The sequence below is a fragment of the Papilio machaon genome, chromosome 20 (assembly GCF_912999745.1).
Source record: "Papilio machaon chromosome 20, ilPapMach1.1, whole genome shotgun sequence".
In the NCBI taxonomy this organism is placed as follows: Eukaryota; Metazoa; Arthropoda; class Insecta; order Lepidoptera; family Papilionidae; genus Papilio; species Papilio machaon.
In genome coordinates, this window is record NC_060005.1 from 4,843,731 (window position 1) to 4,866,533 (window position 22,803).

The window sequence follows — 22,803 nt, forward strand, 5'->3', positions numbered from 1 at the left end:
TTTTAATTCTGGGCATCGAAAGTTACAAATCAATTTTCCTTTTTTTCCGAATTAAATATGGCAATCATGCACTTGGACGTTTCAAATTTATTGTGTAGGTAGAGAATGGTAAGAGAGTGATTGAGAGAAAAGAGAAATCGTTTGAGAGTTAATACTTTTTCTGAAATATATATTTCAATGTCGGAATCGAAAGTTATAAATCGATTTTTCTTTTATTACGAATTAAATATGGCAATCATGCACTAAGACGTTTCAAATTTATTGCGTCGGTAGAGAATGGTAAGAGAGTGATTGAGAGAAAAGAGAAATAGTTTGAGAGTTAATACTTTTTCTGAAATATATATTTCAATGTCGGAATCGAAAGTTACCAATCGATTTTTCTTTTTTTCCGAAATAATTATGGCAATCATGCACTTAGACGTTTCAAATTTATTGTGTAGGTAGAGAATGATTAGAGAGTGATTGAGAGAAAAGAGAAATCGTTTGAGAGTTAATACTTTTCCTGAAATAAATATTTCAATTTCTGAATCGAAAGTAACAAATCGATTTTCCTTTTTTCCGAATTAAATATGGCAATCATGCACTTAGACGATTCAAATTTATGGTGTAGGTAGAGAATGGTAATAGAGTGATTGAGAGAAAAGAGAAATCGTTTGAGAGTTAATTCTTTTCCTGAAATAAATATTTCAATTTCTGAATCGAAAGTAACAAATCGATTTTCCTTTTTTCCGAATTAAATATGGCAATCATGCACTTAGACGTTTCAAATTTATTGTGTAGGTAGAGAATGGTAAGAGAGTGATTGAGAGAAAAGATAAATCGTTTGAGAGTTAATACTTTTTCTGAAATATATATTTCAATGTCGGAATCGAAAGTGACAAATCGATTTTCCTTTTTTCCGAATTAAATATAGCAATCATGCACTTAGACGATTCAAATTTATGGTGTAGGTAGAGAATGGTAATAGAGTGATTGAAAGAAAAGAGAAATCGTTTGAGAGTTAATACTTTTTCTGAAGTATATATTTCAATGTCGGAATCGAAAGTTACAAATCGATTTTTCTTTTATTACGAATTAAATATGGCAATCATGCACTAAGACGTTTCAAATTTATTGTGTAGGTAGAGAATGCTTAGGGAGTGATTGAGAGAAAAGAGAAATCGTTTGAGAGTTAATACTTTTTCTGAAATATGTATCTCAATTTCGGAATCGAAAGTTACAGATCGATTTTCCTTTGCTCCGAAATAAATATGGCAACCATGCACTTGGACGTTTCCAATTTATTGTGTAGGTAGAGAATGCTTAGGGAGTGATTGAGAGAAAAGAGAAATCGTTTGAGAGTTAATACTTTTTCTGAAATATATATTTCAATGTCGGAATCGAAAGTAACAAATCGATTTTCCTTTTGTCCGAATTAAATATAGCAATCATGCACTTAAACGTTTCAAATTTTTTGTATAGGTATAGAATGATTAGGCAGTGATTGAGAGAAAAGAGAAATCGTTTGAGAGTAGATACTTTTCCTGAAATAAATATTTCAATTTCGGAATCGTAAGTTACAAATCGATTTCCAAAAACTTACAAATCTCAAAAATTGAAATATTTATTTCAGAAAAAGTATTAACTCTCAAACGATTTCTCTTTTCTTTAAATCAATCTATAACCATTCTCTACCTACACAGTAAATTTGAATCGTTTATTCTCATGATTCCCATATTTAATTCGGAAAGAAGGAAAATCGATTTGTTACTTTCGATTCCGACATTGAAATATATATTTCAGAAAAAGTATTAACTCTTAAACGATTTCTCTTTTCTCTCAATCACTCTCTTACCATTCTCTACCTACACAATAAATTTGAAACGTCTAAGTGCATGATTGCCATATTTATTTCGGAGTAAAGGAAAACCGATCTGTAACTTTCGATTCCGACATTGAAATATTTATTTCAAAAAAAGTATTAACTCTCAAACGATTTCTCTTTTCTCTCAATCACTCTATTATAATTCTCTACCTACACCATAAATTTGAATCGTCTAAGTGCATGACTGCCATATTTAATTCGGAAAAAAGGAAAATCGATTTGTTACTTTCGATTTAGAAATTGAAATATTTATTTCAGGAAAAGTATTAACTCTCAAACGATTTCTCTTTTCTCTCAATCACTCTCTAATCATTCTCTACCTACACAATAAATTTGAAACGTCTAAATGCATGATTGCCATAATTATTTTGGAAAAAAAGGAAAATCGATTAGTAACTTTCGATTCCGACATTGAAATATATTTTTCAGAAAAATTATTAACTCTCAAACGATTTCTCTTTTCTCTCAATCACTCTATTACCATTCCCTACCTACACCATAAATTTGAATCGTCTAAGTGCATGATTGCTATATTTAATTCGGAAAAAAGGAAAATCGATTTGTCACTTTCGATTCCGACATTGAAATATATATTTCAGAAAAAGTATTAACTCTCAAACGATTTATCTTTTCTCTCAATCACTCTCTAAGCATTCTCTACCTACACAATAAATTTGAAACGTCTTAGTGCATGATTACCATATTTAATTCGAAATAAAAGGAAAATCGATTTGTAACTTTCGATTCCGACATTGAAATATTTATTTCAAAAAAAGTATTAACTCTCAAACGATTTCTGTTTTCTCTCAATCACTCTATTACCATTCTCTGTCTACACCATAAATTTAAATCATCTAAGTGCATGATTGCTATATTTAATTCGGAAAAAAGGAAAATCGATTTGTTACTTTCGATTCAGAAATTGAAATATTTATTTCAGGAAAAGAATTAACTCTCAAACGATTTCTCTTTTCTCTCAATCACTCTCTAAGCATTCTCTACCTACACAATAAATTTGAAACGTCTTAGTGCATGATTGCCATTTTTAATTCGAAATAAAAGGAAAATCGATTTGTTACTTTCGATTCAGAAATTGAAATATTTATTTCAGGAAAAGTACTAACTCTCAAACGATTTCTCTTTTCTCTCAATCACTCTCTAAGCATTCTCTACCTACACAATAAATTTGAAACGTCTTAGTGCATGATTGCCATATTTAATTCGAAATAAAAGGAAAATCGATTTGTAACTTTCGATTCCGATATTGAAATATTTATTTCAAAAAAAGCATTAACTCTCAAACGATTTCTGTTTTCTCTCAATCACTCTATTACCATTCTCTACCTACACCATAAATTTGAATCGTCTAAGTGCATGATTGCTATATTTAATTCGGAAAAAAGGAAAATCGATTTGTTACTTTCGATTCCGACATTGAAATATATATTTCAGAAAAAGTATTAACTCTCAAACGATTTCTCTTTTCTCTCAATCACTCTCTTACCATTCTCTACCTACACAATAAATTTGAAACGTGAGGTGGTTTTGAGTGTGAGGTTTAAGACCTCCGTGAAGTTGGCCCCCTCACTTTCATTTTTTTAACTTTTTTTTACGCAAATCGTTTGAGAATCGTTTGAGAGGGTTTGAGAGAAAAGAAATATCATTTGAGAGTTCCTACTTTCTCCGTAAAAACAATTTCAAATTCTAGTGTTAAGTTGGCCCCCTCACTTTACTTTTTTTTATTTTTTTCAATACGAATCGTTAGAGAGTCGTTTGAGAGACATTAAGAGAAAAGAAATATCGTTTGAGAGTTTTTACTTTTTTGTAATAAATATTTTAATTCTGGGCATCGAAAGTTACAAGTCGATTTTCTTTTTTTTTCCTAATTAAATATGGCAATCATGCACTTGGACGTTTCAAATTTATTGTGTAGGTAGAGAATGGTAAGAGAGTGATTGAGAGAAAAGAGAAATCGTTTGAGAGTTAATACTTTTTCTTAAATAAATATTTCAATTTCGGAATCGAAAGTTACAGATCGGTTTTCCTTTACTCTGAAATAAATATGGCAATCATGCACTTGGTCGATTCAAATTAATTATGTAGGTAGAGAATGGTAAGAGAGTGCTTGAGAGAAAAGAGAAATCGTTTGAGAGTTAATACTTTTTCTGAAATATATATTTCAATGTCGGAATCGAAAGTAACAAACCGATTTTCCTTTTTTCTGAATTAAATATAGCAATCATGCACTAAGACGTTTCAAATTTACTGTGTAGGTAGAGAATGGTAAGAGAGTGATTAAGTGAAAAGAGAAATCGTTTGAGAGTTGATACTTTTCCTGAAATAAATATTTCACTGTCGGAATCGAAAGTTACAAATCGATTTTCCTTTTATTTCGAATTAAATATGGCAATCATTTTTTTTTTTTTTTTTTTTTTTTTTTTTTTTTTTTGTTGACGCGGGGAATGCATTTACGCACTTCGCCGTCCGTGCTGCGGGGGCAGCAGGGACGGTTTCGTGTGGGACTCGCCGGCCGCAGAAGGCGACCGGAATACCCACTAAACCCCGCGGTGTTCTCCTTCGCCTGACCGGGCCGTGGCATCTACGTTAGTTTATCCACGACCCGGCTAGGGGAGCCCCTTGGTAGGGGCTCGACACGTGTAGGGAGGGGCTGGATGTAACACCCCCTCCCATCACCCTATGATGCCCTCCCTCGGAACACACGAGAGAGGGCATCCGCCACATTCGGCGCAGCAGATCCCCCGACCTGCCGCGCGTGGCCACCTCAAATTGGTTGAAGGGCCGCGGCGTACCTTGTACGCCGGCGGCCCCTCGCTGGGGCCCTGCGGGGCGGCAGCGTTTCGCTGGCGCGTTCGCGTTCCCGCAGGGCTTCTCTCTTGGCCGCCATCACCTCGCGTGCAAACGAGGCGACGGCGGCCCAGCTCTGCTCGCTGCCGGCCATCGATCTAACGACGGCCGGCAGCGACAGATCGCGTCCTATTGCGCCAGTGAGTGTGGCGCGTTCAGCGTCCCAGGCCGTGCACACGGCGAGCGTATGCTCGGCCGAGTCCACGGCGCCGGTCGCGCAATGTCGGCAACCGGGATCCGACTCAATTCCCACAACTTCACACAGGTAACGGCCAAAACAGCCGTGCCCTGTGAGAAGCTGCGTCAGGAAGTAAGTCGGCTCCCGGTGCTTCGCCTCCACCCACTGGCGCAGGACAGGGCGGACAGCCTCGACGAGCCGCCTGCTCACCGAGGTGTCCGCCAACCTCTCCTCCCATCGCCGGAAGAGATCGTCACGTCCTTCCTTCCTCCAGCGTACGATCTCTTCCGGGAGGGGTTCTACACCTCTTTGTCGCATCAGGGCCCTTCTCCGGTAAACCTCCGCCAGGACCCCGGCTTCGAGGTCCCAAGGGAGGCTCCCGGAGATGAGGCACGCCGCCTCGTACGAGACGGTGCGATACGCTCTGGAGGCCCGCTGAGCCATGGTCCGTTGCGCACGTCGCAACAGGACCATGTTATCCTTGCTCAGGGGCCTCGACGCCCAAATGGGCGCTCCGTAGAGCGCCTTAGAGCGCACCACACCGTCGTATAGGCGGCGGCATACACCGCCCGCCCCCCCACAGTTGGGGAGCAGCCTGGCGAGCATTCCCGCATACTTCACCAGCTTTGGTGCAAGTATCCGGAAATGCTCACCGAACCCCCATCGGCTGTCGAGGACGAGACCAAGATATTTCATAGTCCCCCCGACAGCAATGGGGGTGCCGCTCACAACGATGGAATAGCCGCGGGGGGGCTTAGTCCGAGGCCCATGGAAGAACATGGCCTCGGACTTCTCGAGGGCCACGTTGAGGCCCAGGGCCCTGATGCGACGCACCACGTGGGCCGTGCCCGCAGTTGCGAGCACGCCCGCGTCCCGGAACGTTGGGCCCCGCGCGGTGACCAGGGTGTCGTCGGCATAACAAAGAACTTCGACACCCCGGAGATTGGCACCGCGCAGAACCCAATCGTATCCGATGTTCCACAGGAGCGGCCCGAGGACCGACCCCTGTGGAACACCGCACGTCATGTCCCTGCGGACTACCTGGTCTCGGGCCGGATAAAATATGGCCCGGTCGACGAAGTAGTCCGCAAGGACTCGCCTGAGGTACCCCGGGACGCGGTGGTACCTCAGCGCCTCCGCGATTGTCGGCCAGGGGATCGTGTTGAAGGCGTTCGCAATGTCCAGCGACACCGCCAACAACACTCCCCCGTGGCCGACAACCTCCTCGACCCTGTCCCTGAGTCGGGTGATGGCGTCAATGGTGGACCGCCCGCGACGGAAGCCGAACTGGCCGCCGCTCAAATTGGGCCCAACCGCCTCCATGTGCGCGACGAGACGCGCAGCGAGCACTCGCTCGAATAGCTTGCACGCCTCGTCGAGCATCACGATGGGGCGGTAGGCCGACGGCGAGTCGGCCGGGCGCCCAGGCTTCCGGAGAAGCACGAGCTTACCCGTCTTCCACCGCCGCGGGACTCTTCCGGACGCCAAGCACTCCGACAACAGGGACAGCGTCTCCTCCTGAAGGACCGGCACGACTTGGGCGAGGGTGCGCCCAGGGACGCCGTCTGGACCCGGAGCGCGGTTCTTCAGCCTTAGCTTCAGAATCGCGGCTCCGAGCTCGGCCTCAGATACGGGCGGGATTTCCTCGCCCGATACGGCCGGTCCCTCAGGATCCGGCGCCGCCATCCTCGGCGGCACCCACTCCTCCCTTGCCGGGAAGAGGGAGCTGACCACCTGCTCTGTGAGGAGCGGGTCGAGAGACCTGGTTAGCGGGGGGGCCCATGGTCGGAGCTTTTGGCTCACGATCTTATATGGGCGCCCCCACGGATCACGGTTCAGGCTCTCGAGCCACTCCTTCCAGGCTTCCTCCTTGGCGGCCTTTATGGCCGAGGTCAGCGCCACACGAGCGGCCCGGTACGCGGCGAGCAGCTGCGCCTCTTGGTCCAGGTCCCTCCTGCTTCTTCTGCGGCTGCGGGTGTACCTGCGGCGTGCCACCTGACAAGCCGTACGAAGACCGGTCAGGTGAGGTCTCCACCAGTACACCCGCGTTCGCGGGAGGGCCGGACCTGCGCGTCGCATCGCCGCGTCGCAGACGCGAGTCAGTGCTCCAGCTAGTCGCTCGCACCTCGCGTCTACGTCCAGGCCGTTCAGCGTGCCATTGGCGCCCCACCTCTCCACAATGGCCGCCTCCTTGGCCAGCTCCGGGTCCAGGGTGGACACCTTCCACCGTGGGCCCTCTCCCGGCAAGGGACGGTCCGGTGTTACGGCCGGAGCATCCGCGGGGGTGGAGACCATGTCGAACCGGATATACCGATGATCCGACAGAGTCTCCACCCCCTCCTCCACTCTCCACCTCCTCGTGCGGCGAGCCAGGGCGGGGCTAGCGAATGAAAGATCCACGATAGACCCGCCCTGACTGCGCACGCACGTCTGGGCCGCCCCCCTGTTCAGGAGGACGAGCCCCGTGGACACCGCCCAATCCGCCAGTGTCTCCCCCCTGAGGTCTGTCACCGGAGAACCCCATGCACTCGATTTGGCGTTGAAGTCTCCAGCGACCACCACAGGGGTGGGGTGCACATCGGCCACAAGAGCGCCGACTTCAGCGAGCATCCGCTCAAAGTCGGCAAAACTCCTGCTCGGCGCGAAGTACACCCCGATCACTGCAATGCCGCCCAGCGACGCAAGAACCCAACCGCTACCCTTTGTTACACTTTCGAAGGGTGTGGGGCCCGTGCGTCGCCAGGCGACGATAGCCACCGAGCCGTCGCGATCGCCCGCCCAATCATCGCGGGCGCGGACGTAGTACGGCTCGGCGACTATGGCTACATCGATCTTCCACTGCGCCGCGGTCTGGATCAATAAATCTTGGGCCGCGACGCAGTGGTTGACATTCGCCTGCAGGATCGAGACACTGGAGGCCATTATTAATGGGCGGTGTCCATTGCCTCCACATCAGCTGCAGCTGCAGCTGGAGACGACGAGGCGGGGGGTCCGTGATTGCCCCCGCCTGTCTTTTTCTTGCCACCTTTGGTAGGGGGCCGGTTCATCGCTGGACACTTCTTGTGTCCCAGACGATGTCCGGCCTCCACGCCCTCCGAAGCACAAATTGCGCAGGAGGGCTCCTCCTCGCACGACGCGGCCTTGTGGCCCGGCTGGCCACACCGAAAGCATAGCGCGCTGCGGTCGACGCCGCAGTCGCACTGCACCCCTAGGTGGCCGGGGACCAGGCAGCGGTAACACCGCTGCGGCCGCGCCTCCAGGAGGGTTGCCCTCACCGTCGACCAGCCGACCGTGAACCGGCCGGCGTCGACGATCTTCTTGGCCGCCAGGACGGGGCATTTCACCCACACGGTGCCCTGGCGGCCAGGTGGGCGATTTATAACGCCCACCTTTACACCTTCGGGAGGGCAACCCCCCAACTTCGCCACTTGCGCCGCCACCGCCTGGCTGGTGGCCGCATCGCCCAGACCGGAGATGCGTATCTCAGCGCAGAGCTCCGGCCGGGAGACGCGGGCCACGTCACCGATGGTCGCCCGCAGCTTGGCCGCCAGTTCATCGGCCTTTTGGCCCTTGTCGGCGCCAGCCACCTCCAAGACTCGGCCGCCGGTTCTCGCCGTGCGGAACCTGAGCCCTTCTATGCCCAGGGCCGAGAGGTTGACAGACTTCTCGGCCTTGTCCAGGACGGCCTCGTAGGTCGTCATGGACCCCTCGGGTAATGTTATGACGACTGCTGCCGTTTTAGGAGCACGCAGTCGCCGTCGGGGGGCCCTCTTCCTCTTCTTCTTGGATGCGGCGGGCGTCGCGGGGGCCGTTGCCGCCTGCTTCGGGGCCTTCGCCTTCCGCGTCACCACGTTCCAGGCCTCCTCAGGTTGGGACTGGGGAATATGGCAATCATGCACTTAGATGATTTAAATGTATGGTGTAGACAGAGAATGGTAATAGAGTGATTGAGAGAAAACAGAAATCGTTTGAGAGTTAATACTTTTTTTGAAATAAATATCTCAATGTCGGAATCGAAAGTAACAAACCGATTTTCCTTTTTTCTGAATTAAATATAGCAATCATGCACTTAGACGTTTCTAATTTACTGTGTAGGTAGAGAATGGTAAGAGAGTGATTAAGTGAAAAGAGAAATCGTTTGAGAGTTGATACTTTTCCTGAAATAAATATTTCACTGTCGGAATCGAAAGTTACAAATCGATTTTCCTTTTATTTCGAATTAAATATGGCAATCATGCACTTAGATGATTTAAATGTATGGTGTAGACAGAGAATAGTAATAGAGTGATTGAGAGAAAACAGAAATCGTTTGAGAGTTAATACTTTTTTTGAAATAAATATCTCAATGTCGGAATCGAAAGTTACAAATCGATTTTCCTTTTATTTCGTACTAAATATGGTAATCATGCACTAAGACGTTTCAAATTTATTGTGTAGGTAGAGAATGCTTAGAGAGTGATTGAGAGAAAAGATAAATCGTTTGAGAGTTAATACTTTTTCTGAAATATATATTTCAATGTCGGAATCGAAAGTGACAAATCGATTTTCCTTTTTTCCGAATTAAATATAGCAATCATGCACTTGGACGATTCAAATTTATGGTGTAGGTAGGGAATGGTAATAGAGTGATTGAGAGAAAAAAGAAATCGTTTGAGAGTTAATACTTTTTCTGAAATATATATTTCAATGTCGGAATCGAAAGTGACAAATCGATTTTCCTTTTTTCTGAATTAAATATAGCAATCATGCACTTGGACGATTCAAATTTATGGTGTAGGTAGGGAATGGTAATAGAGTGATTGAGAGAAAAAAGAAATCGTTTGAGAGTTAATACTTTTCCTGAAATAAATATATCAATGTCGGAATCGAAAGTTACTAATCGATTTTCCTTTTTTTCCGAAATAATTATGGCAATCATGCACTTAAACGTTTCAAATTTTTTGTATAGGTATAGAATGATTAGGCAGTGATTGAGAGAAAAGAGAAATCGTTTGAGAGTAGATACTTTTCCTAAAATAAATATTTCAATTTCGGAATCGTAAGTAACAAATCGATTTTCAAAAATTTACAAATCTCAAAAATTGAAATATTTATTTCAGAAAAAGTATTAACTCTTAAACGATTTCTCTTTTCTTTAAATCAATCTATAACCATTCTCTACCTACACAGTAAATTTGAATCGTTTATCCTCATGATTCCCATATTTAATTCGAAAAAAAGGAAAATCGATTTGTAACTTTCGATTCCGACAGTGAAATATTTATTTCAGGAAAAGTATCAACTCTCAAACGATTTCTCTTTTCACTTAATCACTCTCTTACCATTCTCTACCTACACAGTAAATTTGAAACGTCTTAGTGCATGATTGCCATATTTAATTCGTAATAAAAGGAAAATCGATTTGTTACTTTCGATTCCGACATTGAAATATATATTTCAGAAAAAGTATTAACTCTCAAACGATTTCTCTTCTCTCTCAATCACTCTCTAATCATTCCCTACCTACACCATAAATTTGAATAGTCTAAGTGCATGATTACCATATTTAATTCGAAATAAAAGGAAAATCGATTTGTAACTTTCGTTTCCGACATTTAAAATATTTATTTCAAAAAAAGTGTTAACTCTAAAACGATATCTCTTTTCTCTCAATCACTCTCTAATCATTCCCTACCTACACCATAAATTTGAATCGTCTAAGTGCATGATTACCATATTTAATTCGTAATAAAAGAAAAATCGATTTGTTACTTTCGATTCCAACATTGAAATATATATTTCAGAAAAAGTATTAACTCTCAAACGATTTCTCTTTTCTCTCAATCACTCTCTTACCATTCTCTACCTACACAGTAAATTTGAAACGTCTTAGTGCATGATTGCCATATTTAATTCGTAATAAAAGAAAAATCGATTTGTTACTTTCGATTCCGACATTGAAATATATATTTCAGAAAAAGTATTAACTCTCAAACGATTTCTCTTTTCTCTCAATCACTCTCTAATCATTCCCTACCTACACCATAAATTTGAAACGTCCAAGTACATGGTTGCCATATTTATTTCGGAGCAAATGAAAACCGATCTGTAACTTTCGATTCCGAAATTGAAATATTTATTTAAGAAAAAGTATTAACTCTCAAACGATTTCTCTTTTCTCTCAATCACTCTCTTACCATTCTCTACCTACACAGTAAATTTGAAACGTCTTAGTGCATGATTGCCATATTTAATTCGTAATAAAAGAAAAATCGATTTGTTACTTTCGATTCCGACATTGAAATATATATTTCAGAAAAAGTATCAACTCTCAAACGATTTCTCTTTTCTCTCAATCACTCTCTTACCATTCTCTACCTACACAGTAAATTTGAAACGTCTTAGTGCATGATTGCCATATTTAATTCGTAATAAAAGAAAAATCGATTTGTTACTTTCGATTCCGACATTGAAATATATATTTCAGAAAAAGTATTAACTCTCAAACGATTTCTCTTTTCTCTCAATCACTCTCTTACCATTCTCTACCTACACAATAAATTTGAAACGTCCAAGTGCATGATTGCCATATTTATTTCTGAGTAAAGGAAAACCGATCTGTAAGTTTCGATTCCGAAATTGAAATATTTATTTAAGAAAAAGTATTAACTCTCAAACGATTTCTCTTTTCTCTCAATCACTCTCTTACCATTCTCTACCTACACAATAAATTTGAAACGTCCAAGTGCATGATTGCCATATTTATTTCTGAGTAAAGGAAAACCGATCTGTAAGTTTCGATTCCGAAATTGAAATATTTATTTAAGAAAAAGTATTAACTCTCAAACGATTTCTCTTTTCTCTCAATCACTCTCTTACCATTCTCTACCTACATAATAAATTTGAAACGACCAAGTGCATGATTGCCATATTTATTTCGGAGTAAAGGAAAACCGATCTGTAACTTTCGATTCCGAAATTGAAATATTTATTTAAGAAAAAGTATTAACTCTCAAACGATTTCTCTTTTCTCTCAATCACTCTCTTACCATTCTCTACCTACACAATAAATTTGAAACGTCCAAGTGCATGATTGCCATATTTAATTAGGAAAAAAAAGAAAATCGATTTGTAACTTTCGATGCCCAGAATTAAAATATTTATTACAGAAAAAGTAAAAACTCTCAAACGATATTTCTTTTCTCTTAATGTCTCTCAAACGACTCTCTAACGATTCGTATTGAAAAAAATAAAAAAAAGTAAAGTGAGGGGGCCAACTTAACACTAGAATTTGAAATTGTTTTTACGGAGAAAGTAGGAACTCTCAAACGATATTTCTTTTCTCTCAAACCCTCTCAAACGATTCTCAAACGATTTGCGTAAAAAAAAGTTAAAAAAATGAAAGTGAGGGGGCCAACTTCACGGAGGTAGGTTTAAGGTTGAGCTGGGTTGAGTTATTACAGCTGCTGGCTACTTTTCCTGAGTTTTTCGTCAAATTTCTTCGATTCAAACAGTATTTTTTTGGCATTTATTAGAATTATTTTATTTTATAAATAAGAAACAAGTAAAAACTAAAAAAAGCAAATTTAAAATTTTGAAGAGGATTTCATTCTATTGCAAAACTGTAATTATTACTCAAAATCTTTGATAACTTATCTTTGCTTTTGCATTTTTGCGATTAGTGCCGGATGATAACTGTCAACTGTCAAAAAAGTTGACAGTTGTCATCCGGCACAAATCGCAAAAATGCAAAAGCGCAAACGCGAGAAACAGAGACGAGACGAAACAACTAAAAACTCAAGACGCATGATCAGTTTTATGTCTGTCCCTATCTTTAGCAAAGATTTACAGAAAGTAAGCGAACGAAATATCGATTTGAAATAAATAGGACAAAAGTTCTATAGACTTAAAATGGGTTTTAACAACATTAATTGAATACCTACTCATAAAAAATGTTGGAAAAAGTTGTCTTGTGCTTGACGACTGTGTATTTTTACAGTGAGTAATTGAGGAACCGTGAACCTTGGCATTTTTGTGAGGCAGTGTTTTGTGTGTATAGGGAATGCTTTGTTCTAGGTATTGCTGCTCAAGGTGAATGCACAGATTTACGCGGGAGGCATATATCTCATGGGTTACATTACGTGCCTGGTCCTGACACCTGTACACTTTGTGTTTGCGACAACGGCTTGCCAAAAGTATGCAAAGCAGTGCTTTGCTCACCCCCGCAGGTTAGTAACATAAATATCAACAGAGAAAGGGAATTAACATCTTGAATTAATCTTATCTATAAAAGCTCTCAGAGATCGATATTTGTTTTAAGACATGTGTAAATCGGCTGTGAACTGGTTTAAAAGTTCAGTTCACATTGACTGAAACCGTTGAGTTGTTGCTCAACATCTAAATTGGCATGACACAGATCATTGCAATATACTATGTGAGCCAACAATCAGCGAGCTGCCTGGTCACTCACAGTTTGCAGTTATAATGCAAATCATAACTATGTTGGCACAAATTGAGCTGAGCTGTGATCTGGTTCTCTGATCTGCTTCACACATGTACCATGAACTGATTTGCAGGTCATTAATTTTAGTTGAGTTACCCATGGCTATTTGTTTTGATTATTGCCAGTTTTTTTGCACTTTATTATTTGTATTGTATTAGAATTCAAACAGTTTCAATTCCAATTAGTAAACAAATTAAATCACTAAACAGAAATACACTCAGTTTCTTACTCCTCCCACTCTTTTCCTATTTATTCATCATCATCTCCCTATACATCCCCACTGGGGGGCTCGGAGCCTATCCTCAGTTAGGGGTGACCTTTTTATTTGTTAACAAAAATGTAGCATCATTGTAGAATTACGTTTTTTTTTTTTCATAATTTTCAAATAAGAAAGGGAGATTTTGCCAAGAGAAAAGTATGGATTGGTACACAAAATATTCTTCCTATTTATAGAAGTTAATACAGCTGTGCACTAGTAGACAACACATATGCATCTTCCATCCATCCATTCAGCCTTGTTATGCCCACTTCTGAGCATAGGCCTCCCCCAAAGATCGCCACGATGATCTTATTACATTCCAAATGTCTGCACATTGGTCACTTGCTAATATCAACAATAAACCCATAAGAATAAAAATACTGTAGTATTATTTATTGATAATCTTATTTAATGCTTAATACTATTGCAGGACTGCCGATCATTCCGTGTTGGCAACACTTGCTGCGAGTTTATTTGCCTGGATGATGTAGTCAAACCAGCGGAGGGCGAGGCGGGGGTGCGGGTAGCGGCGGGGGGCGCGGCGGCGCTGGTGGTAGCTACCGTTGCACTAGTTGTGTACCGCGTGCGCACACACAAGAGACGTCGCCCGCCGCGTCTTGATGATCAACGCAGTCTTACTAGCATTGGGTAAGTTAGAACAGGAGTTGAATCTGCAGACTTAGAAAATGTTTTCATTAGAAACAGGTCAAACTTACTATTTTTTAAGGCATCCAAAAAATTCTACATAGCTTAGAGTTCTTCGGAAACCAGTGCTTTTTAGCGGGTAGACGAAGTCGCATTTTTCAATGCTCTTGTTTGATTTTATTCTTATTTTGTTCAGATATATAAGCGGCAGTATGGGGTATATGGGGGGCACGTGCGAGACCGCACTTGCAGCGTGGAAGCCCCCCAGCAACTACCTGCCGCGGGGAGAGGCACCGCCCCCATACGACGAGGCAGTCGCACAGTGCAGAGTCGACTCTATGAGGTTTCTATATTAAATACAAACACATTTTAAATTAAACCAGTTGTTTTTCATGCCTTACACATTTTTTTATATATTTATATTTACGACAAGCATTTTATAATATAATTCTAGTATTTCTATAGCATTTTTGATGATATAATTTCAGAATGAACAATGAGTCGTTTCACCGATCATATGCTGGTGTGGAGGGTGACATGCAGTGCTCCGGACACGCCTATGTCAATGTATCACGACCGGTGCAACAGGTCATTTGATTTAATCTTACTAATATTATAAATGTGAATGTTTAGATGGATGGATGGATGGATCGTTTATTACAAGGTATCTACAGAACCGCTAAACTGAAATTTGGTGTGGATATAAAACATATTCTGGAAGAACACGCAGTCTATTTATTACTATTTTTTTCTATTTGTGTAAATGTGAAGTTAAAAAACAAAGGTATATTTATAACAGATAGCGAACACTCAGAACTGTTACAACGCGCCGCTACTGCAAACTGTACACGCGGCTGACGGACGAGACCCCCCCATTGTACCACACCACGCCCTCCCATCTAACGGTAAACATTTCATTTTTTCACTTCTTATGTATTTACAAATTAAAAATATATTTAAAAACGATACTTTTTGCATTTCTTTATGTATTGTATAATTTAATCTGTGTAGGTAATATATACATTTGTCAATACAGTTTACAATTTTTGTATTATACAGTGTAAACTCTTTATAAAGAAACTCAAGGGACTGAGCATTTTTTGTCGTTATAGAGAGTTATCGTTATATGGAGTGAACAAAAAACAACCAAATTAACAAGATAACATAACATAAACAATAATACCGATAATAAATATTTACTGTCTACAAATATGGACACATTTCTTCGTAATAGAGAATGGCGTATCGCTATAAAGAGTGTTTCAATATGTGGGTTTTAACGCAAACCAGCCAAGTTGGGCTCACTTCAACGTTACAGGGAGTTTATGAAGGATAACGTTATAAAGAGTTTACACTGTAGTTGTATTTATCAAATTTGAGATAAAAATCAAAGTGATTAATACTTTTTTTTATAGTGGTAGGGTTTCCAAGTACAATTCGTCTGACGGGATCATTGGGTGCGATCAGTGGGCGTGGCGTGTCTGTGGGCGGGGCCGGGGCCGGGCAGACCGCGCCCCCCCCGCCCGCCGCCCCGCCCCATGCGGACCACGAGCGCCCTCACAATGTGCCCGGCTTCTACACGCATCTACATCCCATACACACCTCACTGTAAGTGCCCTACCAACTAATATTACTCATTTCGTTGTATCTTTCGTATAAAGCTGAGAAGCAAGTTTAAAGCAATGTTTAATTAATATTAATACTGAAAATATGTTCGTAGTTTGTTTTTATCGATTGTTGTTTGGTGTGAATCTAAAATTAATTAACCGGCAACTTCTTTTTTCAAGGTTTTTTTTTTTTTTAAATTCAGTCAGTAGATGTATACAATGTTTATATTATTTTTATGTAAATACTAGCTGTCCAAAAAAAACCTAATTGGTTGCCTATATGTTCTTATATTGCACTTAAAGCATTGCTAATTCGCACTCTGTCTTCTTCTATTGACCTAAGTCAAAATTAATAATAATTGATGTTAAAAGTAGGTAATTTGGCCCTGGGGGTCTGAGGTAACAGTTCATTTTGGAAAAGGGGGTAACTTGTCCAAAATAGTTTGGGGATCCCTGGTCTAGACTATATTCTACATCACTCTCTCTCTAGATGCCTCTCCATTAGTGGAGGTTGGGCATCAGCTCAGTGAACTATTGCCGGTCTTGTGCCAAGCAAACTTCGTCCACTCCTTACCTATTAATACTCTACATCTATACCAAATTTCATCGATATCTGTCTAGTCGACCGGAGATACCTTCAAACAAATATCCATCTATCCATCCATCCAAACATTCGTATTTATAATATTACTAGCTGTCGCCCGCGACTCCGTCCGCGTGCAGTTAAAAAAACTAAATGGGGGGGGGGGGTATGAAAAATAGATGTTGGCCGATTCCCAGACCTACTGAATATGCACACAAAATTTCATGAGAATCGGTCAAGCCGTTTCGGAGGAGTTTAACCACAAACACCGCGACATATGGTATGAAACTAACAATAACATATAAAGTTGTACAAACAGACATAGGACTATACCTCGTATATCGACCGGCATGGAGACGTCGTTGTCTGAGAGTGTGTCGGGGTTCCTGCGCGCGGACAGGTCTGGTTGTGGCGAAGTCCGGCGCTCCTTCCACCGCGCCGGCGAGCCCCGACTTGACACCGGCCGCAGTATGCCTCGCAACCTCAACATGGCCGCCTACACCAGCAACTTTAATGTCACCAACATCGATCTGCCGCTTGAACACACGTCAGTAACTATTTACTACCGCATACATTCATCCATCCATCCATCATTTCTTTAGTAGATTTTACTTAGAAACCATTAGTGGTATGGTTGTTACATTTCACTCATTATAGTTTTTTAGTTAATTAAATGTAGTATGAATATAGAATAACGTTGTCTTTATGATAATACTAGCTGTCGCCTGCGACAATGTCCGCATGGAATTAAAAAAAACATAGTAAATAGCCTATGTGTTCTTTCTGTCTATGTTCTACATCTGTGTCAAATTTCATCAAGATCTATTGAGTTGTTCCGGAGATATCTTCAAACAAACATACATCCATCTAAACATTCGCATCTTATATATATATAAAAGAAATTCGTGTTAGTTACACCATTTATAACTCAAGAACGGCTGAATCGATTTGACTGAAAATTGGTGGGCAGGTAGCTTAGAACCAGGAAACGGACATAGGATAATTTTTACCCCGTTTTATATTTTTTATTCCGCGCGGACGGAGTCGCGGGTAAAAGCTAGTTAATAATATTAGTAACATTACTTTGTTAGTAGATATTTAAACCAATATAATTTTTAAAAACCACAGGAATGGTGTACGTGTAAATGGTACGCGGTCGCGCGCCCACAGCGAGGAGCAGAACGTGGGTGGGGGGGAGGCGAAGGGCGCGAAGGCGACACAGGACGCCTCCACAGCACCGCCCTCCCCACCCTTACCCCCACCTCCTGCGCACTCCGCCTCTACAGCGAGTGCTCCGCCCCCCTCGCTAGCCCCGCCCCCAACACTAGCTCCGCCCCCTACGCCCCCCACAGACACACTGCCACTTACCGTCGATAAGGTAAATTTACATTGTTATATTTATTTTTGAAGTCAATATTTGTATGTATTATATTTGTATTGTATTGTTCCCGACGCAACCAGTAACGTTGAACCGAGCAACTCATTCCACTTTTTACGCCTCTAGTTTTTTTTTGTCGTTGAAACTAGAAGTTGCAATTTATCCAGGTGAAAAGATAAAAACGGGATATTCAGAATTTGTTTTTAAATTTACTGTAAAATTCTTTGCGAATTCTTTGGTTATTGAGAAAAAAAAACTTTAAATTACAGATTTAAGTTTCATTATATTGAGTAATTCTATGTATATGGGCAAAAGTAACAAATTAATAATTTTTATATTTTGATATTAAAAGCTACTTATTAGATTACTTAACAGGCACTAAACTAGGAATTCCTAAAGCATGGCTAATTCTCACTCTGCCTTCTATTGACCTAAGTCAGATTAATAACAATGTTTGTTGCAGCCATCGTGTGTGTGTAGTTACGAGGGTGGTAGCGAGGGTGGGGGCGGGGGTGCGGCTGCTGGAGAGGACGCGGATGACTACCGCAGCGAGTGCGAGAACTGTAAATCTGCAACCAGCTCCAGGTACGACTATTGTTTCACTTATATTCATTAAGTGGTCTCCCTTAGTGTACATTTAGTATTTATCACTTATGTTACTTCTTACTAATAGTATTGTTACGAACGTACAAAGTCACGTGAAACCCTCTACTCAACACTAGATGGCGTTAGAGGTACTGTTGTGAAATTATAAAACTGGAAGTACAGAAGTATCTCGAAAACCGCGGCGCGCGAGCGTGAGAAATGAGTCATCTTTCCGGAAGCGTCCAAATCGGTCGATGACGTTCGCGCCTTTTGGAAACGTTCCAGAAAGGAACTTTCTGGAATGGTCTCGGACTCGACTCGGCCTATATAAATAGCCGCAGGGAGGCGAGCGAGTCAGTTCAGTTTGAGCTACCTTCGAGGCGACTTCGAAGCGACAACCAGCGATACAAGGGAAACCTACTACTTGGCTACGACCTAGGACATTATCAGTGCTTAGTTTTTGGACCTAGTGCTTTGTATTGGACCTAGTGTTAGTCAATAAAGTCTTCAAAAGAGTCAGCAGGTTTTTCTCTCCAAATCCTTCGAACCCTAGCACGTAACAGTATAAATGCGAATGTTTAGATGGATGAATGTTTGATTGAAGGTATCTCTGAAACATCTCAACGGATCTTGATGAAATTTTTCACAGATGTAGAACATAGTTTGGAAGAACACATTAGCTATTTTATTATCTTTTTTTAATTCCGCGAAGACGGAGTCGCGGGCAACAACTAGTCAATACATAGTATAAAACAAAGTCGCTTTCGCTGTATGTCCGTATGTATGCTTAGATCTTTAAAACTACGCAACGGATTTTGACGCGGTTTTTTTTAATAGATAGAGTGATTCTTAAGGAAGGTTTGTATGTATAATAAATGCATAATATAGTAGAGAAACACTGATACATTTAAAGTTTTCTAATGTGATGTCGTAAATAAGCACGTTTTTTTGCGCTTATATTGCAAACGCTGGCTGAACCCTACGAGATAGACCAAAATAATGTACTACAGTATTGTTCACCTTAAAAAGTTCAACAAAAAAGTCGGCGATGGTATATGTCTATCTCTTAGGGATAACCCAGCATAACCATTTTTATTCTTTTACGAAGTGATTTTAAACAATACAGCATTAATCCTTATCCATTTAAGTACCTTAAATAAATTGTGCATTTACTCTGTAGTAGGTATATTTTGCATTGCACCCGTGCGAAGCCGGGGCGGGTCGCTAGTATATCATAAAATCATCTATGTGACGTCACAGAATGACGAAAGATATCATTTTTTATACCCTCTTCACGATTTTAGCAATTAATGGTGATTTTTTTGGTAAATGATTGAGTGTTCGTTGTTCAGATGGGTATTGGAGGAGGGTTGGGACGGGGAGGAGGAGGAGGGGGGCACTCAGACGTTGCAGCGCCGCGCCCCACCCCCCGCACCCCCACCACCTGCCACCGCCACCCTGCCACAGCCCGTCACCAAGCTCAGGTATGTGTCACACTGTACAAGGAGAAGGTGCTAAAGGTATAAAATGATAGAGATACAAAAGGCTCCTATGTAAACTATAGTATGTTTGAAATGCAAATTTTTTAATACCAAATTTAAACATTAATATTATTAATTATGACGCAAAAAATAAGAACTTGTAATAGATAACAAAAATCGACAGTTTTCTTTCTAATAATATTAATCAAATTTAAAGAAGTTATTATTTTTCAAGTTTATTTAAATAAGAAAATCCAACGTTCTTACTGTGAAGGAAAACATCGTGATGCTGCACATATCTGAGAAGAAATTCAATGATATGTGTGAAGTCAACCAACCCGCACTGAGCTGTGGTTGACTATGTCCTAGTCACCCCTCTAAGTTAGACTAGGCTCCGAGCCTCTCGGTGAGGCCGTATAGTGAGCTGATGATGAAATAAGAAAACAGTTGTTAAATCGCAAAATTGTGACTTACGATAGTCTACGTAAGAGCCAACAAAATGTATAAAGGGATGGAGAAGTACAGTATCAAAGATATGAATGGGTAGAGGTACAGTCACCTTCGTTCGCAGTGTTCCAGTTACGAGACAAAGATACAAAGTGACAGGTATAAGAGAAATCATAAAATTTGACGGCTCGGAACATCACACTAGTCCAGTGATTGTCAAACTTATTTCTTTCACCGCCCCCTTTGAAAATCAATTATATTTCAGAGTGCCCTAATTTTTATTCAGCCCTAAAACTTAAAAACCACAATTTCATTACTTTAATTATTTTCATTGGCCTCCATTTTTTTAACCCTCTTATCGCCCACTTTGGGAAACACTGCACTAGTCGCTAGGCAAGATATTACTATAGTTTTGTTTTGTATCTTTAACCTTTCCTGTTATTTTGTTTGCCTGTAATAAGTTAAAATATTAAATTTGACTTTTTAGTCGAAACACATCAGGGCCGCCATCAAAATGGGAGAATTGGTTCAACACAATCCCGGATTCGGACACAGAATCTGAAGAGGAGTAGTCATTTTAATTGTTTATATATTTTATTATTATTATTATAAATATATTTATTTTATTTATAATTTTAAGTATAGAAAATTATTAACCGGAGATATTTATTTTAAAATTATGAATTATTTAAACAATAATCCGATTAGTAAATACAAGTTATTTTTGACTTTCGATGAAAATATGTTTTTTTTTTTATTAAGATTGTTTAATTTATTAAGTACAAAGTAAATTTGTTTAAATATTTTATATTAAAATGCCTTCTTTTGCCATTTAATATTATTAAGATAGTTTGTAAGTTGATGTGTTTCCGAGTTATAGGGCTACTATACACGGATTGCTTTAAACAGGTTTACACAATTTCAAGTGTACGGCAGACCTTACATGTCACATATACCACCGTATTTAGTGTTGAGTATTATAAAGTGATTTTGAATTAGCCATTCCATTTCATCACAATATTTATTTTATTTTATTTATTTTTTAATGATACGTAATATTTATAATGTGTTATAATTTTATATGACAAAATAACTTTATTTTTTTAACCAAAGATTTGTGGCAATGTTATTATTTTTTTTACTTTATATATTGTTTAATAAAGTTCTAATCGCCAAGCGAATAAAAGGTTATTTTTTTTTGTTGAATTAATTATTTTATTGTTCATATTTAAATTAACTTTCTAAATGTGCCAAAAGTTAAGAATGTAAAAAGGAAACGAATCAAAATCGAATTGTAATTAACAATTTGTAGTTAGGTAGATGTTTCTTAAATAAACTTTATTTATAATTATATAAGTAAAAGTATTATAAGATTCAAACTTTATAGCAGCTCGTTGTTAACGCGCGCACATCTATCCAGCGTTCCAATACAAACTCTTAAGCAAAGACAAACTGCACTAAAACTTGTAGATTTCAAAAATATTTCTGATAATACACTTAGGCCCTTCGTACACAAACATAAATAGTCGAAATTAAAATTGTATAGTTATGTCGCGAAAATCGTAATAATCGTATCGTATTGCGTAATTTATACATAACGTCGAGTCGACGACGCGAATCGTCTATTCGATCAGTACAAGCGACTATATCTCAATGGTATAGATTAGCTCCACCATCATGAATATTGCAACGACTCTCCTCCCGACGATCATGAAAAACAGGTTGCAAGCATCTCTCTTTGGCGATTACAGAAATATCGGCGACGTGCGCTGTGCACGAACCTCTGACATTGAATTAAGTCGGTAAGCGACTAAAATTGCCGGGTTTTGAAGATTTACGTTGCCTTGTGTATGAAGGGCCTTATTTTTCCACATAACTTTATAAAACTAGATAATCTTATCTCTATCTTATTGTAATGGCCGCCATGTATGGAGTTTGATGTATCTCTGTTTACTTTTAAGGCGTTTGATCGAAACGATGTATGAAATTGCTTTGTGTTCAGAATGCGGAATTCTGAGCCGCCATAAAGTTTGAATGACACTGTATCTCAGGTAATAACGAAAGCGCGAAGTGAATAAATCAAATATTTTCATGATAAGCTAATATTTTTGATGTGTCACAGTATTCTAGATTGTTCCAGCTCGAAAGATATTTTAATATTGATAAATTAGCGTCATTCGGTCTCCATATTTAAATAATGTAGAAACTTATAAAAATAATAAAAAAATAAAAACTATTTTTGATTGGATGAATTCGTAAACATAAGATAAGGTTAATATGTTAAATAGGATTAGGTTAGTTATTTGAAATTTCTCTGTGTAATATATTTGTTCGAATCTATATTTGTTAATATTTAATTGATGTTTATGAGTATTCATTTAATTGTTGATTTTATCAGTTAATTGTTTAAGATACTAATCATGATTACA

General features: G+C 40.3%; 1 protein-coding gene across 1 annotated transcript; it reads left to right on the top strand.

Moving 5' to 3' along the window:
* The first annotated feature begins 12,641 nt into the window (after positions 1–12,641).
* LOC106717406 (proline-, glutamic acid- and leucine-rich protein 1) lies at positions 12,642–20,946 on the top strand. Its single transcript, XM_045682839.1, has 12 exons — positions 12,642–12,884; positions 12,963–13,114; positions 14,079–14,296; positions 14,490–14,636; positions 14,782–14,881; positions 15,093–15,198; positions 15,709–15,901; positions 16,803–17,030; positions 17,612–17,861; positions 18,325–18,446; positions 19,799–19,930; positions 20,862–20,946. Exons 1-12 carry the CDS (start codon positions 12,839–12,841, stop codon positions 20,944–20,946), a joined length of 1,779 nt encoding a protein of 592 aa, XP_045538795.1. The 5' UTR covers positions 12,642–12,838.
* Positions 20,947–22,803: the final 1,857 nt, after the last annotated feature.

Excerpts from the sequence above, each read along its gene's own strand:
- LOC106717406 (XM_045682839.1), top strand. The coding sequence starts at position 12,839 with ATGTTGGAAAAAGTTGTCTTGTGCTTGACGACTGTGTATTTTTACA. Across the intron at positions 14,297-14,489 it reads CGCAGTCTTACTAGCATTGG|ATATATAAGCGGCAGTATGG; the intron begins GTAAGTTAGAAC and ends TATTTTGTTCAG. Across the intron at positions 17,862-18,324 it reads TGCCACTTACCGTCGATAAG|CCATCGTGTGTGTGTAGTTA; the intron begins GTAAATTTACAT and ends TGTTTGTTGCAG.